The 27880-nt window shown below is 47.8% G+C and overlaps 1 protein-coding gene and 1 long non-coding RNA gene across 7 annotated transcripts in view; one reads left to right on the forward strand and one right to left on the reverse strand.

Moving 5' to 3' along the window:
• The window catches only part of Eif4g3 (eukaryotic translation initiation factor 4 gamma 3), a 196829-nt gene extending 196021 nt beyond the window's left edge, over positions 1–808 (reverse strand). For 3 of the 6 annotated variants that reach the window (XM_077791290.1, XM_077791289.1, XM_077791288.1), the window contains exon 1: positions 507–808. In XM_077791290.1, the coding sequence (XP_077647416.1) occupies positions 507–730 (224 nt within the window). In that variant the 5' untranslated portion in view covers positions 731–808. The remainder of the gene's footprint in view (positions 1–506) is intronic. The other 3 variants (XM_077791292.1, XM_077791293.1, XM_077791291.1) reach the window with 2 other exon arrangements.
• A 6875-nt stretch (positions 809–7683) lies between these two features.
• Positions 7684–10891, forward strand: LOC113199884 (uncharacterized). The gene is made up of 3 exons (XR_003302989.2): positions 7684–7890; positions 9858–10184; positions 10804–10891. It is a non-coding gene; the product is annotated as an uncharacterized LOC113199884 (long non-coding RNA).
• The last annotated feature ends 16989 nt before the right edge of the window (positions 10892–27880 follow it).

Genomic DNA, 27880 nt, shown 5'->3' on the forward strand with positions numbered 1-27880 from the left:
GATTGGTTTCAAACAGGAAATTTACCAATAAAGTTTATTATGTATTAATAATGATTCGGGGAGCCCACCAAGGCCCGCTGCAAAGGGAGCTGAAGGGAGAGGAGGAGTAGGAGGGTGTGTATCCTCACCACAACCAGAGGAAAGCCTCGCCTGCGGGGTCGATCCCAGGCACCAGCAAATTCTGCCCCATAAAGGGGAGGGGGGCCACAGGAGGAAGAGGAGGCAGCGACAAGAGAGAATGTTCCCCAGATCTAAAAGGGAAGGGCTGCAGAAGCATGGCCGAGTGGAGCTAGTTTTCACCGTACTGCGGAGGGTCCCAGTGCGCCCCGCAGTGCTGCTGCCGGGGAACCCCAAAAGCTCCGGCCAAGCCCGGTGCCTGGGCTTGAGCGGCAGTCCCTTTCCTGGCTGAAGGGTGGCGGCGGGCAAGAGGGTCCCCCCGGACTGCGGGGTCCCCCCGGGCTGCGGCAACGAGAGCCGAAGGGCCGGCAGGAAGGTGAAAAGGATACTGTTGGGGCGCCTGGGTCTGGAGGGCCCTGATGTTCGGGTGAGGAGGGGCCGCTGCTGCCGCCGCCGCCGCCGCCGCTGCTGCCGCCGCCGGGTGAGGAGGCGGTACCGCTGCTGCCGCTGCTGCTGCTGCCGCCGCCGCCGCCGCCGCCGCTCCGGTGCCGGGTCCGGTTCCTGCTGCAGCCGCTGAGCCTGATTTCAGAGCCGGTTTCTGCGGTAAACTCATGGCAAAGCGAAGCCACCAACCCCCCCAGAGCGGGACCGGGCGCGCCGGGGTGCAGGGGCCGGGGGCAGCGGGGGGGCGGGTTGGGGGCTGACCCGGGGAGGCGGCGGGAGCGGGGGGCCGGGGGGAGGCTGGGAGGAGGAGGAGGAGGGGGCCGGGGCCGGTCACACACGCCCTCCGCCGCCGCCGCCGCCGCCGCCGCCGCCGCCGGCAGCAGCAGCCGCCCCGCGGGCCAGCACCACCGGCTGCCGGTCTCCGTGACAACGCGACCCCAGGGGGGGGGCCGGACCCGGCGGGGGCAGGAGGCGGAGAGACCGGACCTTTCACGGCAATATCCTCATGGGCCGGCGGCGGGGGGTCTTTATCCCCCTCCCCGGGGGAAACGGCGCCCTTCTCGGTAGCGGGGCTCAGGCGATGCCGGCGGATTTTCTTCACTCAACGAGCAGAGCATCCAACATGGCGCTGCGGCCGCCTCCAGCAGTCCGGCAGGACGGCCGCTCGGAAAACTTCGGGTATTTTCGGAATGACTCGGTAGGCCGAGGATGGGAAGCACCTTCGGCTCTTTCCGGAGACAGAGAGCGGTCGGGATTCTTCGGAAGCGTTCGGGCGCGTCTTCGGTCTCCGTTCGGGAGCGCTCTAGGACTGACTGCCTGCCTCGGGAAAGATCGGCTAGGGGGCTTCTCGGGCTCGCCGCCGGCGAGTGCGGGGCGGAGGGAGAGACCAAAGGCGAGGTCTGGCCTGCGAGAGCCCTCCCCTGCGGCCCAGCCTCGAAGAACAATGGTAACGGCCTGGGAGTCTGCGGTCGGCAGAGCCCTGCCCGCAGGGGCGGCGAGGCGACAAACCCCAGTTCCTGCGGAGAGAACCGCTTAACCTGAGCGAAAGCGGGAGGATAGGAACCCGCCCGCCGCGGGCACTTATTAGCATAACAAATACCAGTCTGCGGCCCTTGGCGACGCATTTCACATCCATTATGTCGACACGCTGTCCCATTGGGAGGGAATTGGAATGAGGAGGCCGCGGGAGGAAAAGTGACCGGTCCAAGGTCACTCAGCTGGGCAGGGACTGAGCCAGCCAAGCCTGGATCGGAATTCCACTTTCTTTGGGAGGAACCTTGCCTGGTCCCAAGTTGATCTGACCCGCCCTATCTAGTCGGCATCCTTAACCGAGGGCTCTGGACGGGCTCTTCGGAAAGCCTACCCCAGGAGTGGCGCGCCCCTTGAGGGGGCAGCCCATGGTCTTCTCCTCACGTCCGTCGGATGCTGGGGCAACACTCGTTGATAAGGTCTTTTAATCCCCACGCTGGCTCCATCACGATCACTCCCACCCTCACCCCGCACACCCAGCCCCGTGCAAGAGCCTCGTCCCGAGCGCTCAGTAGCACTGAGGGAAAAGGAGCCTCCGGATCTCGGAGTAGTCCAGTGGCCATCGGGCATGGCACTGAGCCTTCACTAGCTCATGCAGTCCTGTGAAGTCCAAGTGGAGAAACTGAGGCCAAGAAAGGCTCAATACCATCACACACACACACACACACACACACACACACACACAAGGAAATTGAGACTCAAAACGAACTGGAGACTTGCCAGGGTCGTGTGGACAATAGTTGACCGTCCCAGTTCTGACTCCTGCGACACTGCCTCACCCTGTCCGCCTGCCTTCTATTTTTTTTTTTCAATTAAAGCTTTACATGTAGTGGATGCTTAATTCATGACAGCCCCTGGGGTCCCCAGAAGCGCCCACTGGGATAAAAGAGCAGATACCACCACTGCCACCGCTGTTGGCTGAGGCTCCACAATTCCCTGGTGAAAAGAAAATCTCATCCCCATCTCCACACAGGAAGGCAGCAGCTACTTCCTACTGAGGAATCCTAAATCGTTTGGATTTGTAACACCTTGTTATCTAGGATTGGATTTCTGCAGCCTCTCCAGTCTTGCCTGGAAAAATTCCCAAGAGGTCCTTAAGTTCCCCAGATTCTCATTTCATGTTCTGAGATCTCAGGCTTCTTTATCCCAATCAAAACCTGTTCCCAGAAAAAGATTTGACTTCTCATTTACACTAGGGTGATAACAAACTGATAATTGCTTAATTGTTATTCTTTTCTGAGCTAGTTTCATTTCCTAACTTAATAGCTACAAGCATCAGGCAATTAGTGTGTGCCTGGTCCTTGCTAAGCACTTCAGGAACATCTATCTCTTTTGAAACAGATAGACCTTGGGCAAAATAATGTCAAAGTCCCTGATAAGATTCTGGCCTCAGGCTATCAAAGGGGGAAGGTTGTAGAGAGCAAAGTCAAAAAGATACAGCTCCCTCATCCAAAAGCATGGCCCTGCTTAACACCTCCCCACTACTTACTACAAAACAGCTAATGTTTATTGATTACCCACTATGTGCCAAGGTACAATTGTGCTAAACATTTTTCTTACATCAACACAGTCCCCTAACAATCTGTAAGATGAATATATTCTCATTTTCGATTAAAGATACTGAGATTCAAAGATGTGAAAAGGCAACACGTGTAACTTTTAAGTGGAACTGTTGAGATTCAAACCCAAGGCACCAACTCCAGGTCAGCTCTGCTACACTGCCTGCAACATAGTCATCTCTTCACCACAGCCAGAGTCACTGTCAAGAAGAAAAGCTGCTTTGGGCTGGGCAAGTGGTACACGCCTGTAAGTCCCAGCTATTCAGGAAAATGAAGCAGGAGGATTGCAAGTTTAAGGCCAGCCTGTGCAACTGAGCAAGACCCTAACTCAAAATAAAAAGTAAAAAGGGCTGGGGTCTTAGCTCTGTTGAGTATTCACCTTGCATGTGTTAGACCCTGGTTTTGATCCCTTGTGCCACAAAAAAAATAAATAAATAAATAAAAAGAAAGAAAATCTGATTCGGGAGGGAGTGGGGGAGGTACTGGGGATTGAACTCAGGGGCACTCAACCACTGAGCCACATCCCCAGCCCTATTTTGTATTTATTATTAGAGACAGGGTCTCTCTGAGTTGAGGCTGGCTTCGAACTCTCAATCCTCCTGCCTCAGCCTCCTGAGCCACTGGAATTACAGGCACCGCCACTGCACCTGGCTAGAAAAGATGATTTTTTTGTTAACTTGCCTTTCATTGACTTCAGGATTATATCTAAATCCAGGGCCCTTTAGGATCTGGGTGCTACTTTCAGCCTGCTGCTACATTCCACCTTGAATCCAGAGCATCTCGGTCTTTTGCCACAATGCCATCATTCTTGCCCTGGGGCCTATATGCTGACTGCTACTATTACCTGTACCACCAAACCATCCTCTGTCCCCTTAGCCAATTGGCTAATTGCTGCTCCGGAGCTTGGCTCAAGCATCACCTCCTGCAGGCAGCCCTTTTTCTTACTCCTGGGCTGAGCTGGGCAGGGCTCCCAGGACACCCAGGGCCCCCGGGGCAGTGGAAGCTTTCACCTCTTAGGGCACTCCCTTTGGAACCAAATTATCTGAGAGTGATTCTCCGCCCTGCCAATTATTACTGTATGACCTTAGAGAAAACGCTTCACCTCAAGCCACAGTTCTCATCTGTAAAATAGATTCTATCTTCTGGAGTTATCATGAGAAATAAAACAAATACAAAGCCCATTCCCTGGCTCATAGTCACATTTTATTTTTATCTTTTTTTTTTTTTTTTTTTTTTTTTTTTGGTGCTGGGGATTGAACCCAGGGCCTTGTGCATGCAAGGCAAGCACTCTACCAATGGAGCTATAGCCCCAGCCCTCATGGTCATTTTTTTAATACATTTTACCTATTATTCATTTATGTGGGGTCATTTCTTGGTCATTTAAAGTGTCCCTTAGAGCTAGCACTCAATAAATAGGATGTGACATTTGCTGAGTGAGTTGCCAGAAGATTTGGTGTTATCCTGGAAAAGTCCTAGGCAACAGGGCCCAGGCCTCACTGCATCAGGAGAAAGAAGGAGAGGAGTACTGGGTCTTGAGCAGCCAGCCCTCTGCTGTTTCTAGAGCCCCGGGACAGGTGAGGAGGACTTAGGAATCTTCTCATGACCCAGTGACTTGTTGGCATGTGGGATCATTGCTCTTTTTCTCTCGGTGAACTGGGATCGGGCTTAAGGTGGCAAGAGCCTTAATTTCTTTTTCTTTTCCTCCTCTCCTTCTCCTTCCTCTCCTCATTCTCCTCCCTCTCCTTTTTTAAGACAGGGTCTTAATTATTTTGCCCTGCTTGGGCTCAAACAGTAGCTGAGACTACAAGCATGTACCTCCACGCCCAGACTCCTAATGTCTTTTTTTCTTTTATTTTTATTTTTTTTATTTTGAGACAGGGCCTCACTAAGTTGCTAAGGCTGACGTTGAACTTGCAATCCTCCTACCTCAGCCTCCTAAATTGCAAGGTTATAGGCATGTGCCACTATGCCCAACTCTTCATAGTCATTTTAAAAGTTTGCATGGGGCTGGGCTGGGGATGTGGCTCAAGTGGTAGCGCGCTCGCCTGGCATGCGTGAGGCAGTGGGTTCGATCCTCGGCACCACATAAAAATAAAATAAAGATATTGTGTCCACCTAAAACTAAATATATATATATATATATATATATATATATATATATATATATTTTTTTTTTTTTTTTTTTTTTTTTGCATGGGGGACTGGGCTTGTGGCTCAGGGGCAGAGCACTTGCCTAGCATGTGTGAGGCACTGGGTTCAATCCTCAGCACCACATATAAATAAATAAAAAATAAAGATACTTAAACAACTAAAAAATATTTTTTAAAAAAAAGTCTGCATGGAATGTCTTTGCACTCACAGCCGTGTCTGTCAGGAATCCAGTCCTGAGCTGGGGCTAGGGCTCAGTAGCAGAGCACTTGCCTAGCATGTCTGAGGCACTGAGTTTGATCCTCAGCACCACATAAAAACAAACAAATAAAATAAAGGCATTCTGTCCATTTACAACTACAAAAAAAAAAATGTTTAATAAAAGAGTCCTCCCAGTGGCTCGGGAGGCTGAGGCAGGAGGATTGAGAGTCCAAAGCCAGCCTCAGCACCAGTAAGGCGCTAAGCAACTCAGTGAGATCCTGTCTCTAAATAAAATACAAAGTAGAGCTGGGGATGTGGCTCAGTGGTGGAGTTCCCCTGAGTTCAATCCCTAATACAAAAAAAAAAAAAAAGTCCAGTTCTGCCTCCTGCCTCACCCAGGTCCAGGGGCCCAGTGCCCTCAGGGAACCTCTTATTCTCGGCTGTTTTCAGCTTAAGCCCATGGGATTCTCAGAAGAAATCATCTTTATTAGCCACAAAGGGTTTGTGTCTCAGTAGGTGCTCCGCTCTACCAACGCCTGCCAACAGTGGAGTCCTTACAGACCTTGGTAGCCCAAGATCTAAAACCTTGACATTAAGGTGTAGAGATGGGAGGCCCAAAGGAAGGGAGGAGAGTCAGGGTTCCTGTAGTCAGGGGATGTGAATAGAAGGAAAGACACCCTAGTGGGGAAGTAAATGTTTGCTCCTCCTGTGCGGTGCGCATGCCCATCGTGGGCTCCAAATGCTGTCCCAGGAAAGAGTCAGGCCAGCAGGGCCATGGGAGGGTGGCATGTGAGGGTGGCAGTTCCCTTCCAAGGATATAAACTTTTTCTTAGCGTGCTGGGGATTGAATCCAGGGCCTCATGGAGTATGCACTCTATCCCTGAGCCACACCCCAGCCCCAGTAGTCAAAAACTTTAGGACAGATCTGGACTCTAACCTCACAGCCTAGTGGGTCCACCGTAAGCAAGTTTCCTAACTTCTCTGGGCTATTTGCCCACTGAAGACATGAGGTCTGCCTCTAGCCAGTGTGGTGGCCACACCTGTGATCCCAGCAACTCAGAGGGCTGGGACCGGAGGATGGCAAGTGTGAGGCCAGCCTGGCCCTCTTAGGGAGATCCTGTCTCAACATAAAAATTAAAAGGGCTGGGATGTAGCTCAGTGGTGAAGCACGCCTGGGTTCAATTCCTAGTACCAAAAATAAACACAGAGAGCTCTGCCTGTAACCACGAGAGGACCCTGTCTGCAGAGACCCTTAACAAAACCTGGGTAGAGGAAGCACCTCCACAACCTTAGCTCCTCCCCTCGGGCACCTTTCAGCTTCTCTGATTTGCTGTCCCTCAGCCCTCCCGGGGCTGGCTGCCCCACACTGTGCCCGCAGTCCTTGGCTACTCCTGGAGGTGACTACAGCCAGCCTCTAGGGCTGCAGATAGTTCAGCTTCACCAGGGTGCAACAGGGAGCAAAAAGTATTATGGGATGGTTGAGAGGCTCGATCTCATGTGTAGTTACCACAGTTTTTAAAAAGTTATTCTGTGGAGTCTATTCAGGGCTGAGGATGCCTTCCGGGGGGTTACCTTTCCTAAACTCCAGGATTTAGGGATGGAGCAGATGGGAAAGCATTTTCTCAAGGTTATAGCAAGCGAGCAGCAGAGCCAGGATACAAGTTCACGGCCTCTCTTGGCTTCCAGCCCCAGGTGTCTCTCACCATCTGATGGTATCCTGCCACCCCAAAGGGCTTTTTGCCACTTGAAGCACAGGCCGCAGCTCCCCTATGTGCCTCGGGAGGGAATTCCAGAATTCACCAGACAAGCACTGTTGAGAGACAACTATGTGCAGGGCACTGTGCTGGGCCCCTAGGGAGCCCAGGAAGTCACGTCTGGTTGCAAAGAGAAATAGGTCACTGGAAAATTCTCCTGCAGAAGTCCACTTCAAGGAACGTTCGCATGATAAGTCACACCAAGCCAAGTCCTGGGGCACCTCCGTGCCAGCCCCCGACCGCCTGCTCTGCCGCTGAGTTTCCTTTTCCTAGGAAGGAGAAAGTGGATCCAGGAAACCCTCCCCAGGGGCTCTGGGGACAGCCAGACCTAGATATTCCAGCTTCGTTGCTTTGTTGTGGTGGTGATGGTAACAAAATACACACAACGTAAAACTTACCACATTACACTTCGTGCAGTTGGGTGGCATTAAAAAGTACACTCACGTTGCTCTGTAACTGTCACCACCATCCATCTCTGGAATGTTCTCATCATCCCAGACTGGAGCTCCATACCCACTACACAACAGCTCCCCGCGTGGCCTCCCCCTAGTCCCCGTCAACCACAGCACTATTTTCTGCTTCTGTGAGTCTATTTGAGGTATCTCCTGCAAGTGGAATCATGTGGCATTTGTCCTTTGGTGAGTCAATTATTTCACTTGGCATGTTTTCAAGATGCATCCATGCTGCAGCACGGATCAGAATTCATTCCTTTCGAGGACTGAGAACTATGCCACTGTGTGGGGCTGGCTTGGGTTCGGTTCATCTATTCAGATGTCTCCAGATGTTGGAGTCACTTCTACCTTTTGGCTACTGTGAATAATGCAGCTACCAACAAAAATGCATCTGTTTGAAGGTGTCTGCTTGAGTTCCTGCTTTCAGTTCTTTGGGACACGTACGTGGATGTGGAACTGCTGGGTCACATGATAATTCTCTGTTTCACCTTTGAGGGACAGCCCTGCTGTTTTTTCAAACTGGTTGCACCATTTTTTGTCACTCCATCAGCCAGGGACAGGGTTCCAGTTTTTCCACAGCTGTATTTATACTTTTTCTTTTTTCTTTTTGTGGTATCTACCTTAATGGGTATGAAGTCCCTTTCTCATTATGATTTTTTTTTTGGGGGGGGTACCAGGGATTGAACTTAGGGGCACTCGACCACTGAGCCACATCCTCAGCCCTATTTTGTATTTTATTAGAGACAGAGCCTCACTGAGTTGCTTAGTGCCTTGTACAATTGCTGAGGCTGGCTTTGAACTCTCGATCCTCCTGCCTCAGCCTCCCAAGCCACTGGGATTACAGGCATGCGTCACTGCATGTGGCTTCTTATTGTGGTTTTTTATTTTGATTTGCATTTCCTTATTTATTTTGTACCAGGGATTAAACTCAGGGGTGTTTAACCACGAAACCACATCCCCAACCCCCTTTTATATTTTATTTAGACATAGGGACTCACTAAATTGCTTAGGACCTCGCTAAGTTGCTGAGACTGTCCTCAAACTTGTGATCCTCCTGCCTCAGCCTCACAATCTGCTGGGATTACAGGTGTGTGGCACTCCACCTGGCTTTTCCCTAATGATTAGTGTTGCTGAGCATCTTCTCATGCTCACTATTCACCATTTGTATGTCTTCAGAGAAACCTCTACTAGAGTCTTTTGCCTATTTAAAATTTTTTTATGTATTTTTAAAATATATTTACTTTTGCAGTGCTGGGGATGGAACCCAGGGCCTCCCATAGGTGCTAGACAAGCACTCCACTACTAAGCCACGCCCCCAAGCTCTTTGTTTTGGTTTGGTACCAGGGATAGAACTCAGGGTGCTTTCCCGAAAAGCCTAATCCCCAGCCCTTTTGTAATATTTTATTTAGAAACAGATCTCACTAAATTGCTGAGGCTGGCTTTGAACTCAAGATCCTCCTGCCTCAGCCTCCTGAGCTACTGGGCCCGACTGGGTTATTCATTTTGTTATCATTGTTGAGCTGTAGACGTTCTTTCCAGCTCTGTCAATTTTAACTGTGTGTCCTTAAGCCAAGTGCTTCAGTTTCCTCAACTGTAAAACAATTTTTTAAATGGTGGATTTCTACCTCCTAGAGCTGTGGGGATTAAATAAACTAGTAAGAAAAAAAAAAAAACAACCATTTGGGTATCTGACTAACAACATATACTGAGCCTCATTATGCACCAAGAATTAGGCAAAATTCTTGACATGCATTAATTCATTTAATTGGGCTCTGAGGATTCATAGTGACTGCATGTAGGAGATGATACAGAGCAGAGCCCTTCCTCCCTTGTCTGGGTTCTCCCTTGTCTGGGTCCTTGGACCCTCAAATGCACCAAAGCCACTGAGCTGTCCCATTACTGAGACCAGACTGCATCTCCACTGGGCCCGGCCCAGTGAAAGGCCTCTACTACCTACTAGTGCCTCTAGCCCTGTGCAAGCCCAGGGACTTCACTCAATCACCCACACACCCCTCCAGAGTCTAGAAACCACATCCCTCTACCCTGGGTGACCCAGCCTTCCCCTGGCTCTGGTTGAGTCTGAGGCCATTTAAATATCCTGCCAAGCTAGCTGCCTTGGGAAAATCCTGGACTCTGATTTACCCCGTATCTAGTGACTAGAGGAGGAAGCTGGATTTCCAGATGCCCACAGCTGGCGCCGTCCAAGGCTGGCTCCTGTGATCTCCGTGGGAGCCAGCCCCGCCTGGCCGCCCTCGCTCCAGACACCTGGAAGAAGGCCGCAGCGTGGCTCGGCTCTGCCTTTTCCCACCAGCGGGAGAATGAAAATAGCAGCGGTTCAGGATTAATTCCGCAGATGAACATTTTTCATTTTCCCAAATTTGGCAATTAGCTCTTTTCTCCCCTCCACCCTCACCGCCTGCCTTTTCTTGCGCTGGAGCAGACACACTGGAGCAGCTGCTGGCTCTCGCGCGTTCTGCAGGGTGAGTGGGTATGGGCTACGGTCCAGTTCCTCAGATGGGCACCTGTGGCCCATCACATCTGGTACTTGTCCATCTCAGTCCCCGCCCCGAGGCCCTCTGACACACACCCGGGACACCCACACACTCTGATGTCTCCAGGGCTTTTCCACCCAGTGGCCCCCACTCCCCCTGAAGGCTCTCCTGGGTTGCCTGGAAGCTCCTGTGTGCCCTTCCAAACCCAGCTCAGGTATCATCCGTGAGACGGACTTTCCTTGGTTCCCTCTCCCTGCCCTAAACAGAATTAATTGTTCCGTCCCCTGCGGTAGGACATTATTTTCTTGTGATTTCATTGCACTATATTAAAGGGCCTGTGTAGCCTAGTATCTGGCACAGGGGAAATAGTCAATACTTATTTCTCCTGGGCGGGAGGTAGAGCTCAGGACACTTGCCTAGTGTGTGGGAGGCCCTGGGTTCGATCCCCAGCCCCAGAAAAATCAAACAAAATATATTTATCTCTTCTGTGCAGCTGGATTTTAAATAGCTTGGGGATAATAGCACAACTTGCTTTTTGAACATTAAAAAAAAAAAAAAAAAAACTTTTTCATTTCATGCCTTAACACAGAGGCTTTCTTTCTCTCAGGGACGGAGACTGTGACTTTCACCTGCATTGCTGTGTGCCCAGCACAGAGCCTGGCACATGGGAGATGGATGCTCCGTAAACAGTTAAGGAGGGAGGTTGAGTGAGTCTTTGAATGTTACCCTACCCTGTCAGATTTGGGAATTGCCATCTGTAGGGGGAAGTGGGAGCTCTCTGCCACCCAAATTTCATTTTATTTGTTTGTTTTGGTACCAGGGATTAAACCCAGGGGTGCTTAACCACTGAGTCCTTTTTATTTTTTATTTAGAGACTGGGTCTTGCTAAGTTGCTGAGGCTGGCTTTGAATTTACAATCAGCCTCAGCCTCCAGAGTTGCTGGGATTATAGGCTTGCCCCACCATGCCCGGCCACCTAGGAGTTTCAGAGTGGCCTTTCCTGCTCCTAGGGGAAATTGGGTCCTTCTCCCTGACACTATAACTGAGAAATGTGGGCGGAGGACTCAGTGCTGTCCTACTTCTGCGGCTTGGGCATGGGGTTTGGAACACAATAGATCTTGGCACAAATCCCAGTTCTGAGACCTTAGTTGAATTGCTTCACCCTCTGGACCTCAATTCCTCTCCTCTGTGCGTAGGACATGATGATAGTTCCAATGTTCCCAGGAAGTTGCAAGGTGGCAAGATCCAGCACAGTTCTGGACACACAGGAGACTGTCAATCAATGGGGATCCCCCTCCCCCTTCAGCTCTTCCTTATCTCTCATACAGCTGAAGCTCTTTGGGGCGGGAAATGCCACATGGCTCTGTGGTAGCAGCACAGAGCTCTAAATCATGGGCCAGAAGGGCACAGCGGTTAAGAGTCCCTTGGGTTCCCATCTCCGCTTACTAGCCGTGTGATCTGAACTTCAGCTTCTATCTGTAGTGTAGTCCTGATGATACCAGCCTTCATCTCCTAAGACTTTATAAATGAAAAAGTGGAAAGCACCCGTTGGGGGTGAAGGTCAGTGGTAGAGTGTGTGCTTAGACTGCACGAGGCCCTGGGTTCCATCCCCAGCACCAAAATAAATCAGAGCTCCCGATAGATAGGAAGCTCTCCAGAAACCAGAAGGCAAGCCAGCTCTTGTGTTCAAGAAGTCTCCTGCTAGACTTGGTCTGGTCAGCCTCGCAGCTGCCCCGTGACAGGACCTGCCACCAGGACTTGAGGTCTGCAAGGACTAGAATCTCTGGATTACCATTCCTGGCTGACCCTCACTCCACTCCTGGCCTGGAAGTGAGGAGAAACCTGGCTGCAGAGGTGGCTCAGTGTACTGGGTACCATGGTTTAAATAAGCCTCCAATGTTCTGGAAATTTCATCTCCAGAAATCTTGATCATGGTAATTAGAGGTGGAGATCAATAGATGGAGATCCCTTGCCTTGCAGTGATTAGAATTAGATGACGTCACAAGGGTGGGGCCCCAAGGATGGCAGGAGTGGCTTTATTAAAAGAGGAACAGAGACCAGAGTTAGCCTGCTCGCTCTGCCTTACTGTGTAAGGCACTCCGCCATGTTCTCCTGCAGCAGGAGGCCCTCACCAGATGCCGGTGCCAGGCTCTTGGACTATAAGAAATACATTTATTTTTCTTATAAATTACCCAGTGGGTGGCACTCAGTCACAGCAATAGAAAATGGACCAGGACAGTGGACTGTGAGGTCAGACTCAAAGTAGGTCTGAATCTGTTCCACCACTTCCTGGCTCCTTTACCCTCCAGATCCCAGTTTCCCACTAGGAATGACAATGTCCCTCTCACAGAGCTGATTTGAGGATTACAGAGGATCCCACATGCAAAGCCCTGACAAAGGAGCCAGGCCCCCGGAGTGGAGGCTCAGGGGAGAGTGGTTCCCTGCCCTGCCTTCTGGGCTGGCGCTCTGCCCCTTCCTGGCTCTGGCACTGCCCACTGAGTTCAAAAGTGGCTGCTGCAGCTGTCGTTTCTGAAAATACATTCCCTGGCTGCTTTCTGTCTTTTCATCCAAGTCTTTCCCAAATCCTTCAACAGTCTCAAATTGGGGGTTTCAAAACACACACACACACATATACACACACACACACACAAAAAAAAAACCTCAAGCTCTGACCTCTGTGTCCCACCAAGTTGGCAAATGTCCCAGAGGATCTTGACCACTAGTCACTGAGTTAGACATTCGGTTCCCTCGGTCAAATTCACTCATATCTGACAAGATCAATAAGGGAAACGGGCAGCAATGATCAAAAGGGCCCACACTGGCTCTGGAGGCAGCTCTCGCAGCAGGATCTCACACCACACAAAAGTGCATGCAGGGGGTGTTCCATAAAAGCTCCTCTACTCACAGGCAGCCCTCATGCCCAGAGACACTGAAAAAAAAAATGGTTCCCATGACAACGGGCTGCAAATGTTCTATATAAATGAGTGTGTGCGCTCCTGTGTGTGTACAGAGCCACACAGAGAGGCACGGAAATAAACTCTTGGCATGATTTTTTCCTATTCCAAACACAAAATAACTCGCAAGGCTTGATGGCTGGAAGGGAGAACAAAGCTTTTTGAACCAACATTTTTCCAATGGACTGGCTCCCAGTGAGGCCCAACCGTTTTAATGTGGGTCTGTTTTGGTTCCTGCACCCAGAATATAGTAGATTGTCAATAAATAATTGTTGAAGGAATGAATAAATGATGGATAAATGGAAGAAAAGAAAAGGAAGGAGGGAGGGAGGGAGAAAGAAAAGCCTGGAATATCAGGGCTGGAAAGGCTGCTACTGAGTATCCAATCCCATCTTACTCCCTGTGTCTCTGTTGGAGAAACTGAGGCTCAGAAAAGAAGGATTCTTCCTCTCTTCTGCCCCAACAGAATTACTGGCAGAGGATAGTAGCATAGACCCAGGCCTAGAAATTCATGAAATACTTAATAAATATGAGTTAAATTTCTATAATAATACACATGTATTGAACAGTTATTATCTGTCAGCCCTGCATTAACTACATGCAGACAGTATCTCATTTAAAATTTGCACCCACGCAAGGGAAAGGTTAAAATTCCCATTGAAGCCAGGGGTGGTGGTGCATGCCTATAATCCCAGCAGCTCAGGAGGCTGAGGTAAAGGGATCAGGAGTTCAAAGCCAGTCTTAGCAACTTAGCAAGGCCCTAAGCAACTTAGCAGACCCTTTCTCTAAATAAAATACAAAGGGGCTGGGGATGTGGCTCAATAGTAAAAGTGCCCTTGGGTCCAATCCCTGGCACACACACACAAAAAAATTGCATTTAACAGAGATGCAAACTGTTTATCCGAGAGGTGACATCACTTGACCTAAGTTATAGAGTCAGTATGCAGTCGAAGGGGGAAATTAAACTCAGGACACTCAGATACCAAGTCCTGAGCCTCTCCGTTCAGGACCTCTCTCTAAATCCACTGCCAAGGATAATTAGCTGCCTTCTTGCAGATGTTGAGGGCTCCAGGGGTAAAATAACTCGTCTAAGACAGGAAGCTGTGGAGGAAGGACTTGAACTCACATTTTCGGACCCGCAGTCCAGGATTCCTTCCAGTTTCCTTCCTGCTTTCGAGAGTCAGCCATCTGACTGGGCAAAGGAAGGGGACCCCCTTCTGGCTGTCTTTGCCTTCCAGGACTCAGTTCCCCCGAGGACTCTGCTGATTCTAAGCGTCTCTTTGGGTTCTTGCGCCTCCTAGTGGTAATATCTTAAATTGCATCAGACCTAACTAATGAACCAGCCCAAGCCCTCTTTGGAACCAGGTGTTTGCCCTAGTTCTCTGGAAGGAAATAGAACTGCTGCTTAGGTCCAAGTGTAGGCTCCTTGCTGTCCTGGACGGACGTGCCACACTCTCCTTTTTTCTCAGCTTCCTGACTGGCCTCCCTGACTCCATTCCAGCCTCCTCCAGTCTATTCTCTGCATAACCAGCCAGAGAACCCAAAATGAACCATGTTATTCACTCCACTCCCTGCTTATACTCCCCATAGTGGTTTTTTTTTTGTTTGTTTGTTTGTTTTTTTTGGTGGTGGTGCTGGGGATTGAACTCATGGCCTAGTGCATGCAAGGCAAGTGCTCTACCAACCAGCTATATCCTCAGCCCCTACACTCTCTCTAGTGTCCATTTTCTGAGGATGAAGTCCATCCTCCTTATGGCCTGCAGGACACAGTCAATGGTCCCCACCTCTCTCTCTCCCTGCCTCCACCCTGTCTCTCTCTGATCTTCAGCCTCCTCGTCTTCTTCCAATTGCTTGTGTCTGTCCGAGCCACTTCCTAAGTCAGCCTTTACACACACAGCCCCACACCTAGCCAGGTGCTGTACCTGGAAAATTGCTAAGTTCCTGCTTGTGAAGCTGAAAGACAACTGCCTCAGAGATGCACCGTTTTGAACCTCGGCCTGACCCTTGCTAGGCAAGTACTCTACCCTGAGCTGCACCCCCAGCCCAACAACGCACTTTTATATTCCCCTGCAATGCCACTCCCAGAGTGCTCTTTGGACTTGCAGTTACTTATGCAATGACTGCCTTTATTGTGGTTAACAAGAACCCCATCTCACTCAATCTCACTCAGTGGGACACTCCCAGCACCAGGCACAATTCCTAGACATGTAGCTTCTCAATATTTGTTAACTGAATGAATGGATTAAAATGAAGCAAAGGAAAAACCTGATACTTAGTAAGCTCTATATGCCACAAAGTACTCTAAATTATGTGTGTGTGTGTGTGTGTGTGTGTGTGTGTGCACGCGCACATCTGGGGAATGAACCCAGGGGTGCTCTACCACTGACCTTCATCCCCAGAACGCCCCTCTTTTTTTTGAGTCAGAGTCTCTATAAGTTGCCCAGGCTGGCTTTGAACAAGTGATCCTTCTGCCTCAGCATCCTGAGTCACTGGGATTACAGGCACAAGCCACTGTGCCAAAAGAAAAGCCCTTATAACCATTACCTCACATGAGCTATGACATGGCCATTATTAGCTTCATCTTACAGGTGCAGAAACAGACTCTGAAAATTTAAACTGGTGGGGCATAATGACACGTTCCTGTAGTTCTAGCCAATCAGAGGATTGAGGCAGGAGGATCATTTGAGCCTGACCAGGCACTGTTGCACACGCCTGTATTCACAGCAATTTGGGAAGTTGAGGCAGGAGGATTGCAAGTTCAAAGCCAGCCTCGGCAATTTATTGAGGCCTTAAGCAATTTAGCGAGACCCTGTCTCAACATAAAACATAAAAAAGGTTGGGGATATGACTCAGTGGTTAAGCGCCCCTTGGTTCAATCCAAACCCTGGTACGAAAACCAACCAACCAACAACAACAACAAAAATCGTAATGCATCCATTGCTGGGCATGGTGGATCATGCATGTAATCCCAGTGTCATGAGAGGCTGAGGTAGGAGGATCAAAAGTTCAAAGCCAGCCTCAGCAATTTAACAGGTCCCTAAGCCACTTAGCAAGACCCTGTCTCAAAATAAAAAATGAAAAAAGGGCTGGGGATGTTGCTCAGTGGTTAAGTGTTCCTGGGTTCAATTCCTAGTACTTAACAAAACAAATAAATAAAAACAAAAACCTTACTATAAAGCTATTAAAAAAAAGAATGCATACAAAAACTAGTGACATCTGAATAATGTCTGTATTCTGCTTAACAGTATTATACTGGTACAGTTTTTTGAGGTGATTATATCCGGTTTTGACATTGGCTATATTTATGCAGGATAGGTAAAGGGTACATAGGAATCTTTATGCAAGTTTCTGCAACTGCCTGTGAATCTATAATTATTTTATTTTTTAAAATTTGTTTATTGGTGCATTATAATCATACATAATAGTGGGATTCATTGTTACATGTTCATACATGCACACTATAATTATTTTAAAATAAGGATTCTTTAAAATGAAAGCACATTTTTTCTGTATCCTGATTGTGGTTACATGATTCTATACACGTCTCAAAACTCATTAAACTGTACATACAAAAAGTCAATATTATCATACATAAATTTTAAAAAATGTGGTCAAAGACTTCTTCAGATTAACAAAAGCTGAGAGAATTCATTACTACCAGACCTGTACTCTATGAAATCTTCTTTCTTTATTTATTTATTTTAATGTTGGTTGTTCAAAACATTACATAGTTCTTGATATATCATATTTCACATTTTGATTCAAGCGGGTTATGAACTCCCATTTTACCCCGTATACAGCTTGCAGAATCACATCAGTTACACTTCATTGCTTTACATATTGATATACTCATGTCTGTTGTATTCTGCTGTCTTTCCTATCCTCTACTATCCCCCCCCTCCCCTCCCCTCCCCTCTTCTCTCTCTACCCCCTCTACTGTAATTCATTCCTCCCCCTTGTACTGTTTTTCCCTTTCCCCTCACTTCCTCTTGTATGTAATTTTGTATAACCCTGAGGGTCTCCTTCCATTTCCATGCAATTTCCCTTCTCTCTCCCTTTCCCTCCCACCTCTCATCCTTGTTTAATGTTGGTCTTCTTCTCGTGCTCTTCTTCCCTAGTCTGTTCTTCGTTACTCTCCTTATATCAAAGAAGACATTTGGCATTTGTTTTTTAGGGCTTGGCTAGCTTCGCTTAGCATAATCTGCTCTAATGCCATCCATTTCCCACCAAATTCTATGATTTTGTCATTTTTTACTGCAGAGTAATACTCCATTGTGTATAAATGCCACATTTTTTTTTATCCATTCGTCTATTGAAGGGCATCTAGGTTGATTCCACAGTCTTGCTATTGTGAATTGTGCTGCTATGAACATCGATGTAGCAGTATCCCTGTAGCATGCTCTTTTTAGGTCTTTAGGGAATAGACCGAGAAGGGGAATGGCTGAGTCAAATGGTGGTTCCATTCTCAGCTTTCCAAGAAATCTCCACACTGCTTTCCAAATTGGCTGCACCCTCTGAAATCTTCTTTAAAAAAAGTTTTTAATTGTAGATGGACACACAATACCTTTGTTTTATTTATTTTTATGTGGTGCTGAGGATTGAACCCAGTGCCTTACTCAAGCCACTAGGACACCTCTACCTTAAAAATTCATAGACCAAAAGCACACTGCATTTCCAGAGGGATTTCAGAGGTCACTGTCACCGTCAGGACTTGAAAAACGCAGGAGTGGTGATTCCCACTCCCCCCCGCCCCCCCCGTCTGTTGGGTCTGTGCAGAAGGCTCAGGGGGATGAGTGTGGGCTATTATAAGGTCAGTGACACTATTGCAGCCACCATCTAGATACAGTGTCATGATCTGGTCCCACGGTCCCAAACCATCATGTGACACACTCACACCCATCGTAAGCCACCATGTGACATGCTCACCTCCATCCCACACCATCAAAGGACACACTCCAATCCCCAATTCTGGCAGGCAGCTACTGATCTGCAACTTGCCTTCCTTCCCCTTCCCTGTCCATCACGGCCATCACAAGGGACTTTCTTAGATCTGGAAAGGACAGCAAGACACCTTCATTGTCCTGCCTCAGGAGTGTATCGACTCTCTAAGCCAACGTCCCAACTTAGTGCACAGAGATCTCGATGACCTTCCTCTTCCACGAGGTACCACCTGGCCCATGACACGTCACGCTGAAGTGGTGACAGTCCTACACTCGGGGATCCATGTGCATGTGAGGGGTAGGGGGAGGAAGTCCAGCTGGAATTCAGAGCCTTCTACCTCAGCAAAATATCTAGGGGTCCAGCAGTGTGGGTATGCTGAGATACCCTTCTACAGCTGCTCCATCTGGTACCCCTACGTCCAAGAAAGCAGCATGGTGCCTAGTGGGCACCTCTGCACTTGAAAGATATCGAATTCTTCATTGGATGTGTTGCTCTGACCCATTTACTGGGTGATCAAAAAAAAAACTGCCCTCTCTCTCTCTCTCTATCTATCTATCTATCTATCTATCTATCTATCTATATATATATATATATATATATATTTCAGTACCAGGGATTGAAACTAGGGGTGCTCTACCACTGAGCCACACCTCCAGCCCATTTTTATTTATTTTGAGACAGGGTCTTGCTAAATTACTAAAGCTGGCCATGAACTTGTGATGCTTCTGCCTCAGCCTCTTCAGGTGCGTGCCATCAGGCCTTGCTGAAAAACTGCTAGCTTTTTTTTTTTTTTTTTTTTTTAGTACTGAGGATTAAACTCGGGGGCACTCAACCACCGGGCCCCATCCCCAGCCCTATTTTGTATTTTATTTAGAGACAGGGTCTCACTGAGTGGCTTAGTGCCTTGCTCTTGCTGAGGTTGGCTTTGAACTCACGGTCCTCCTGCCTCAGCCTCCCATGATACTGGGATTACTGGCATGTACCCCTGAGCCTGGCCAAACTTATATGTCCCTTTTTCTATATAGCAGGAAGAGAATGTAGAATGTTGGCAATTTTGAGGGCATATAAATGATTATTTGGGTAATGAATAGTTCCAGAATTGTGTGTGTGTGTGTGTGTGTGTGTGTGTGTGTGTGTACACGTGCTGGGGATGGAACCCAGTAGGTCTGACCACTGGGCTACATCCTCTTTAGAATCTGAATGAGCCCCAGGGACAAACACTATCTTGTAAGGGACATCTGTCCAGGGGCAGCGACCTCCAGCCTTCTTTCCTGAGATAGATGAGGGGATTTCAAGGTGGGGGTGGAGGAGGCCCCAATCCCTTTTGCAGCCTCCTCTTGGCATAGATCAGGGAACTCCGGGGCTCCCGGTGCTTGGGTGGGCAGAAGACACCAGCTTTCCCCTAGCTCATGAGCCCAACACACCCCAAACCCCACTGTGTTTTGGAGGCACCTTCTCTGAGCCCAGCAAGCCCCAGAGGTAAGCCCTCCTGCAGGACTGCTTCTGTGACTCTTGCAGAAAGCCACGCCTCATCCTGGGGCGGACGTCACATCTGGGATGTGACCATGCCTGGGCCACCCTGGCCATCAGCTGCCCTGGGTGACAGGTGTGTGCTGTGGGTGGCTTCTTTTCCTTCTGTTCAGAGGCGGACCACAGCTGATATGACATCTGACACTAGAGCCCTGCGTCTTGCTGAGGTGGACATTAGGGTCTTGACTGATGTGGCCTAATGCAGACTGGAGAGCAGCCAGGGGGCTCTGCACTCTCCAGGTGCTTTGAGCAGAGGAGCACCCCAAAGAGGAAACCCATGACCTCCACAAGAGGCTTTGCAGAGATCCAGGAAACCCCAGGGTCTTCCTCTTCGCTCAACCCTGTCAAGTCTCCCTCTGCCAGCTTTGGTTTTGACCGACCTCTAGACTCCTGCATCCAGCCGCCACTCATCGATCCACTCTCAACCATGCAGACTGCCTCAAATAGTCATTTGCCTACACTCATAAAAATCAGTTTGTCGCCTTGTGTTTTAGAATGAAAATGTGGCCACTCCCTGGATCCTGAATTTGACCTTAATATAAACTACAATTTGGGACCACATGCTCCTCCCGCAGGACGCTCAAGAGAACGCGGCATTCTGATTTTGAGGATGCCGATCACTTGGTTCACAATTTACATTTGTTGGAAAAAATCTGCAAGTTTGTGCATTCCCATTACCACTTAATATGAGTGTTAAGTTCAGGTTTACTCCATTCTGTGTACCCTATGTTCCCAAAGGGGAAAACCTCTCCCGTAATGGCGACAATTTATTTTGAAGGTTACAGGGACTGTGATTTACCACTTCAACTGCATTTTTTCTGAAGCTTCTCTCTCCAACAAATCCATTCCAGTCAGAACAGCCATCAGCAGTTATGCAGTAAATGAGGGCAGAGGCAAGACCTGAACCCAGGACTTCTGAACCCAGGACTTCCGTCTCCAGAGTCCATGTGCTGATTCCCTAGAACATTTCAATTCTTTTTTCCTTTTGGAGACGTACTGAGGACTAAATCCTGGGGTGCTTTACCATTAAGCCACATCCCCAATCCTTTTTACTTTTATATTTTTGAGACAGGGGCTCACCAAGTTGCTGAGGCTAGCCTCGAACTTGCGATCCTCCTGCCTCAGCCTCCTGAGTGGCTGGGATTACAGGCGTGTGCCGCATCAGACTAGAGCACTTCTAATAGTGAGAAGATGTGCTTCCTGCAGTGGAGAGGCCCATCTGAGTCCCATCTCACTCTTGATTAGTCAATGCCATAACCTTCTGCTGGACAGCTATGTATAACCAAGGACGGATTGGCGCTGCCGTCCCGGCTCCCGCTGCCTCTCGCCAGCCCTGTGATCCTTCATTTTTCACAGAACCAGCAGCCAAGCCCAGGCCAGGCCCGGTCCCAGGCACTGCCCAGTGTGTCCGTTCCCAAGCAGGTCCCAACAGAACGAACGGGCAGATGTTCACTACTGGAAAACACGAAAACAGCAGACAGATGTAGCTCCACTCGCAAGACCCTGGGGTCATTCCAGCCCCCCCCCCCCAGTTTAAAAATAAATAAAAGCAGAAGAGAGCAAATGCCAAGGAGCTTGCATTGTTCAGCCTGGAAATGGAAACAAGGACCAGGGGTGTGGCCTAGGGGCAGAGTTCCCACCTAGCAGGCGTGAGGCCTTGGATCTGAGCCCCAGCCCTTCAAAAGGAAACGCAACGTTGACACAGACAAATTAGAATAGAACCAGCAAATAGCAGAGGAGGGCTCTGGGCTGCAGGTGTAGCTCAGGTCCAGACCTGCCTGCATGCAGGAGGGCGGGATGCATCTCCAGCACCTCCCCCTGCTGGCCCACAAGGTGGTGCAGGTGAGTCTGAGTATTTCTGACCATTGGAAGTGAGTGGGGGAGGGAGGGACTGGCCTCCAATGATCAGCCATGAGCTTGCGTTCTGTAAGAGCACCCTTAGCCTTGGGTGGCAAGGCAGCAGGGTCCCCGGGCCCAGAGTTAGAAGTCCACCTGGACTGGGGGCAGAGTCCTGGACTCTGCACTCGGGTCACCCAGATTGCTTTGAACCCTGGGCTTCTTCAGAGAAATTGACTACAGATGTGTCCTGGGGTGTTCCCAGCCTTGGAGAGGATGGAGAGTCAGGCTCCTGATGACCCGGTGACCCAGTGAGCTCCTAGCACGTGCCAAGTACTTTCCATACAGTTTTCAAATCTCCATGCCAGACTGGACCAACTGGTCATTCTTTGCTCAGAGACACTGGTGTTCACAAGAGAAGCCATGTGCCCAGTGAGACCCAGACTAAGAGCTCTGGGTGGGACGGGCAGGAAGATTTTCAGTGGTCCCCTGGTATCCACAGGATACTAATTTTTTTTTCTTTTTTGGTCCTGGGGATTGAACCCAGGGAGTCTCTACCACTGAGCCACATCCCCAGCCCTTTTGCTTTTATTGGGAGACTGGGTCTGACTAATTGCTGAGGCTGTCCTTGAACTTGAGATACTCCTGTGTCGGCCTCCTGGGTCACTGGGATTACAGGCGTGTGCCACCACACTCAGCCCTCCTTTTATCTTTTCATTTTGAGCCTGATATAAGAGGTTGAGCCTGGTATAAGGGACTGAGCCGGGCACTTTACCACTGAGCTACAGCCCTGCTCCGAGGAACAGAATACGCAGGAGGATGTCAACCTGGGCCCTGGGGAGGAGCCTAACACACCTGGCAGGCTGGGCTTCCTGGCCCTTGGGAGCCACTGTCATGTAGGAAGCTCAGCCCTCCTGAGACCACCAGGCTGAGAAGGAGGCCCTGGTGGGCATCAGGCCACATACAGAAGAGGACCAGAGGGCGCTGAGGTACATACCAGCCACTCAGGAGGCTGAGGCAGGAGGAACACAAGGTTGGAGGTCAGCCTTAGCAACTTAGCAAAACCCTGTCTCAAAAAATAAATAAATAAACAAGGACTGGGGATGCAGCTCAGTCATAAAGCACCCCTGGGTTCACCTCATACCAAAAAGAGACCTCCTGAGGGGAGGTCCTACTCGAGGGAGCAGAGACATTGTTCCTGATGTGCCTCTCAAATTCCCGAGCCAGGAACACCGAGCAATGGTTCCAGCTCAGGTGTGTCGTGCCGCCCTGGACAGCTGGAGCATCCCAAGTCCTAATCCAAGCCAAAGTCCCATCTTGGCCTCAAAGAACTGGTGGGAATGGGGCAGTGTCTAGGAGGTACAGATGCAGAGTGCTCACCCAGCCCTGCGAGGCCCTGGGCTTTGGTCCCAGTTCTACAAAAAACCATAAAACAAAACCAGGCGCCAGGTGGATCTTAACAACTGGATCCCACACTTCCTGCTGAGAAGCCTCCAATCCCTCTAGGTGTTTCCGTTACTCTTGGAACAAATCCGAGCCCTTTCCCATGGCCTCTGAGGCCTTGCAGAGAGACCTGTCACCTCTCAATGCACCGCCCAGGGACAAAAGTAGCTCCAGAATATGCCAGGCCTTTCTTGCCCGTGGCTCCTCTCCTTCCCCCCAGCCTTGCCTGGAGAGGGCGGGTCACTTACCAGGTTGAGATGACTTCCTAGGTCCACTAGGGCCTCCTTCCTGACCCTGGGCTTTTCTTTTTTCCGTCCTAGTTCCTGAGCCGGTTTTGACCACCTCTGGCCCCAGCTCTGGGAACACGGCAGGTGCCGAAATCCAGGTGCCTGGGCCTCAGCAGATGCTCGCTGAGCGAATGCAGCTGCGCTGATAGGGACTGACAGGCAGGGGCTGGTGTGGGTGGAGGGGAGACAAGGTAAAGGGTATTTCCAGGGGACCCGCTCAGCAAACTGGCTTAAGAAGATTGTTAACAAATATGAGCTGGGGCCTGAAGCCAGAGAGCAGCTTTGACCACCAGCCCTCGGAAGGCCGATTTTCCATGTCTGAAGCCGCAGAGGGTGAAAGGAGATTTGGGAGCAAGAAATGCGGGTCAAAGCATGGATCCCTATCATCATGGCTGCCACCACCTAGAGTCTTTCAGTGTCAGGGTTCTTCCTACAGGGGCATTTCCCAGGCAACGCTGAGCCCCAGACAGCACCAGGGCCCTTTATCCTAAAAAAGCATCGTCTAAGGAACAATGACATTTTAAAGCATGTTAGATAACAGTCAGGCAGGGTGGTACATGCCTGTAATCCTAGAAACTGGGGAGGGTGAAGCAGGAGGATTGCAAGTTGGAGGCCAGCCTCAACACTTGAATTTAGCAAGACCACAGCAACATGTTAAGACCTTGTTTAAAAATAAAAAATAAAAAGGACTGGGGATAAAGCTCAGTGGTAAAGGGCCTCTGAGTTAAATCCTCCATACAAATAAAAGTGGGTCAGATAACAGTTTTAAGTGGTGGCTCTTTTGGATTAATTTATGCTCTAGGCCCTAACACACTAGACTGAAAATCAAAATGTAGTAACCCATACTATACTCAAACAAAAATTAAGCTGATATAGGATCTTTGTAGGAATCAGGATAGAAAGAAGACAAAACTTGAATTCCCAAAGAGTCCGTTTCAATGGCATGACAAGTTTGTTTTTTTTTTTTTTAAAGATGGACACAACACAATGCCTTTATTTATTTATTTATTTTTTTATGTGGTGCTGAGAATCGAACCTGGGTCCTGCCCGTGCAAAGCGGGCGCTCTACTGCTGAGACACAATCCTAGCCCCACATGACAAGTTTTAATCCTTATCTTTTTTGTGCAATCAAAAATTTAATAAGAGGGATGTGGATGCTGCTCTGTGGAACAGTGCTTGCCTGGCATGCGTGAAACCGTGGGTTCAATCCCTGCTTAAAAAAGAAAAATTACTAGCAAAAATACTATTTTTTTAAACATGTGTACTGTAGATGGATCCCAGCGGTGCTTTACCACTGAGCCACATCCCCAGCTCTTTTTATTTATTATTTATTTATTAAAATAAATGACACAGGCTTTGTACCACCTGAGTCTTTTTTTTTTTAATATTTATTTTTTAGTTCTCGGCGGACACAACATCTTTGTTGGTATGTGGTGCTGAGGATCGAACCCGGGCCGCACCCATGCCAGGCGAGCGCGCTACATCCCCAGCCCTCTTTTTATTTTTTATTTTGAGACAGGGTCTCACTAACTTGCCCAGGCTGGCCTTGAACCTGCTATCCTCCTGGCTCAGTCTCCCAAATTGCTGGGATTATAGGCTTGTGCCACTGTGCCAGACCAGCAAACTACTCTTTTTACTATTTTTTACTATTTACTTATTTTAACTAGATTAACTTCTTGCTTCCTGAAGCCCCATAGGATGGAAGAAAACTAAGTCCAGTATTTAAAATATGTTTCAATTGATTCTAGATGTAAAGATAATTCTTTAAAATTAAAAAGAATTTCTGAAAAATCAGTCTGTTTAGAATCATAAAAAATTGAACACATGTATATGGAACACATTTAAATGAGCATGTAAATAATTAAATTATTATGAAGTTTAATTTTTTTTTCTTTTGGGTACTAGGGGTTGAACTCAGGGGCACTCGACCACTGAGCCACATCCCCAGTTCTGTTTTGTATTTTATTAGAGACAGGGTCTCACTGAGTTGTTTTTTTTTTTTTTTTTGAAGTTTTAATTTTTATCTATTTTTTTTATTTATTTATTTTTATTGTTGGTCGTTCAAAACATTACATAGTTCTTAATACATCATATTTCATAGTTTGATTCAAGTGGGTTATGAACTCCCAATTTTACCCCGTATACAGATTGCTGTATCACATCAGTTGCCCTTCCATTGATTGACAAATTGCCTTTCTAGTGTCTGATGTATTCTGCTGTCTGTCCTATTCTCTACTATCCCCCCTCCCCTCCCCTCCCCTCCCCTTTTCTCTCTCTACCCCTTCTACTGTAAATCATTTCTTTGATTTGTATCATCTTGTCTTGCCCCTCCTTTCCTCTTATATGTCATTTTGTATATCCCTGAGGATCGCCTTCCATTTCCATGCAGTTTCCCTTCTCACTCCCTTTCCCTCCCACCTCTCGTCCCTGTTTAATGTAAATCTTCTTCTCAAACTTTCGTCCCTATCCTGTCCTTGTTTACTCCCCTTATATCAAAGGGGTCATTTGGTATTTATTTTTTAAAGATTGACTAGCTTCACTTAGCATAATCTGCTCTAATGCCATCCATTTTCCTCCAAATTCTATGATTTTGTCATTTTTTAATGCAGAGTAATACTCCATTGTGTATAAATGCCACATTTTTTTTATCCATTCATCTATTGAAGGGCATCTAGGCTGATTCCACAATCTTGCTATCGTGAATTGTGCTGCTATGAACATCGATGTAGCAGTGTCCCTGTAGCATGCTCTTATTAGGTCTTTAGGGAATAGACCGAGAAGGGGAATAGCTGGGTCAAATGGTGGTTCCATTCCCAGCTTTCCAAGAAATCTCCATACTGCTTTCCAAATTGGCTGCACCAATTTGCAGTCCCACCAGCAATGAACAAGAGTGCCCTTTTCCCCGCATCCTCTCCAGCACTTATTATTGTTTGACTTCTAATGGCTGCCAATCTTACTGGGGTGAGATGGTATCTTAGGGTGGTTTTGATTTGCATTTCTCTGACTGCTAGCGATGGTGAGCATTTTTTCATGTACTTATTGATTGATTGTATGTCCTCCTCTGAGAAGTGTCTGTTCAGGTCCTTGGCCCATTTATTGATTGGGTTATTTGTTATCTTATTGTCTAATTTTTTGAGTTCTTTGTATATTCTGGTTATTAGGGCTCTATCTGAAGTGTGTGGAGTAAAGATTTGTTCCCAGGATGTAGGCTCCCTGTTTATCTCTCTTATTGTTTCTTTTGCTGAGAAAAAACTTTTTAGTTTGAGTAAGTCCCATTTGTTGATTCTAGTTGTTAACTTTTGCGCTATGGGTGTCCTATTGAGGAATTTGGAGCCCGATCCCACAGTATGTAGATCATAACCTACTTTTTCTTCTATCAGATGCCATGTCTCTGATTTAATATCAAGCTCCTTGATCCATTTTGAGTTAACTTTTGTGCATGGCGAGAGATAGGGATTCAGATTCATTTTGATGCAAATGGATTTCCAGTTTTCCCAGCACCATTTGTTGAAGATGCTATCCTTCCTCCATTGCATGCTTTTAGCCCCTTTATCAAATATAAGATAGTTGTAGTTTTGTGGGTTGCTTACTGTGTCCTCTATTCTGTACCATTGGTCCACCCGCCTGTTTTGGTACCAGTACCATGCTGTTTTAGTTACTATTGCTCTGTAGTATAGTTTGAAGTCTGGTATCGCTATACCACCTGATTCACACTTCCTGCTTAGCATTGTTTTTGCTATTCTGGGTCTTTTATTATTCCATATGAATTTCATGATTCTTTTATCTATTTCTACAAGAAATGCTGCTGGGATTTTGATTGGCATTGCATTAAACTTATAGAGAACTTTTGGTAATATCACCATCTTGATGATGTTGGTTCTGCCTATCCATGAGCAGGGTATATTTTTCCATCTTCTAAGGTCTTCTTCTATATCTTTCTTTAGGGTTCTGTAATTTTCATTGTATAAATCTTTCACCTCTTTTGTTAGGTTGATTCCCAAGTATTTTATTTTTTGGGGGGATATTGTGAATGGAGTAGTTGTCCTCATTTCTGTTTCAGAGGATTTGTCGCTGATATACAGGAATGCCTTTGATTTATGCGTGTTGATCTTATATCCTGCCACTTTGCTGAATTCATTTATTAGTTCTAATAGCTTCTTTGTAGACCCTTTTGGGTCTGCTAGGTATAGAATCATATCATCTGCAAATAGTGATAATTTAAGTTCTTCTTTTCCTATTTTTATGCCTTTAATTTCTTTCGTCTGTCTAATTGCTCTGGCCAGTGTTTCGAGGACTATGTTGAACAGAAGTGGTGAGAGAGGGCATCCCTGTCTTGTACCAGATCTTAGAGGGAATGCCTTCAATTTTTCTCCATTCAGAATGATGCTGGCCTGTGGCTTATCATAGATTGCTTTTACAATGTTGAGGTATGATCCTGTTATCCCTAATTTTTCTAGCGTTTTGAACATAAAGGGATGCTGTACTTTGTCGAATGCTTTTTCTGCATCTATTGAGATGATCATATGGTTCTTATTTTTAAGTCTATTGATGTGGTGAATAACATTTATTGATTTCCGTATATTAAACCAGCCTTGCATCCCAGGGATGAATCCTACTTGATCATGATGTATAATTTTTTTGATATGTATTTGAATCCGATTCGCCAGAATTTTATTGAGGATTTTTGCGTCAAG

This window comes from Urocitellus parryii, chromosome 11 (assembly GCF_045843805.1).
Source record: "Urocitellus parryii isolate mUroPar1 chromosome 11, mUroPar1.hap1, whole genome shotgun sequence".
Lineage (NCBI taxonomy): Eukaryota > Metazoa > Chordata > Mammalia > Rodentia > Sciuridae > Urocitellus > Urocitellus parryii.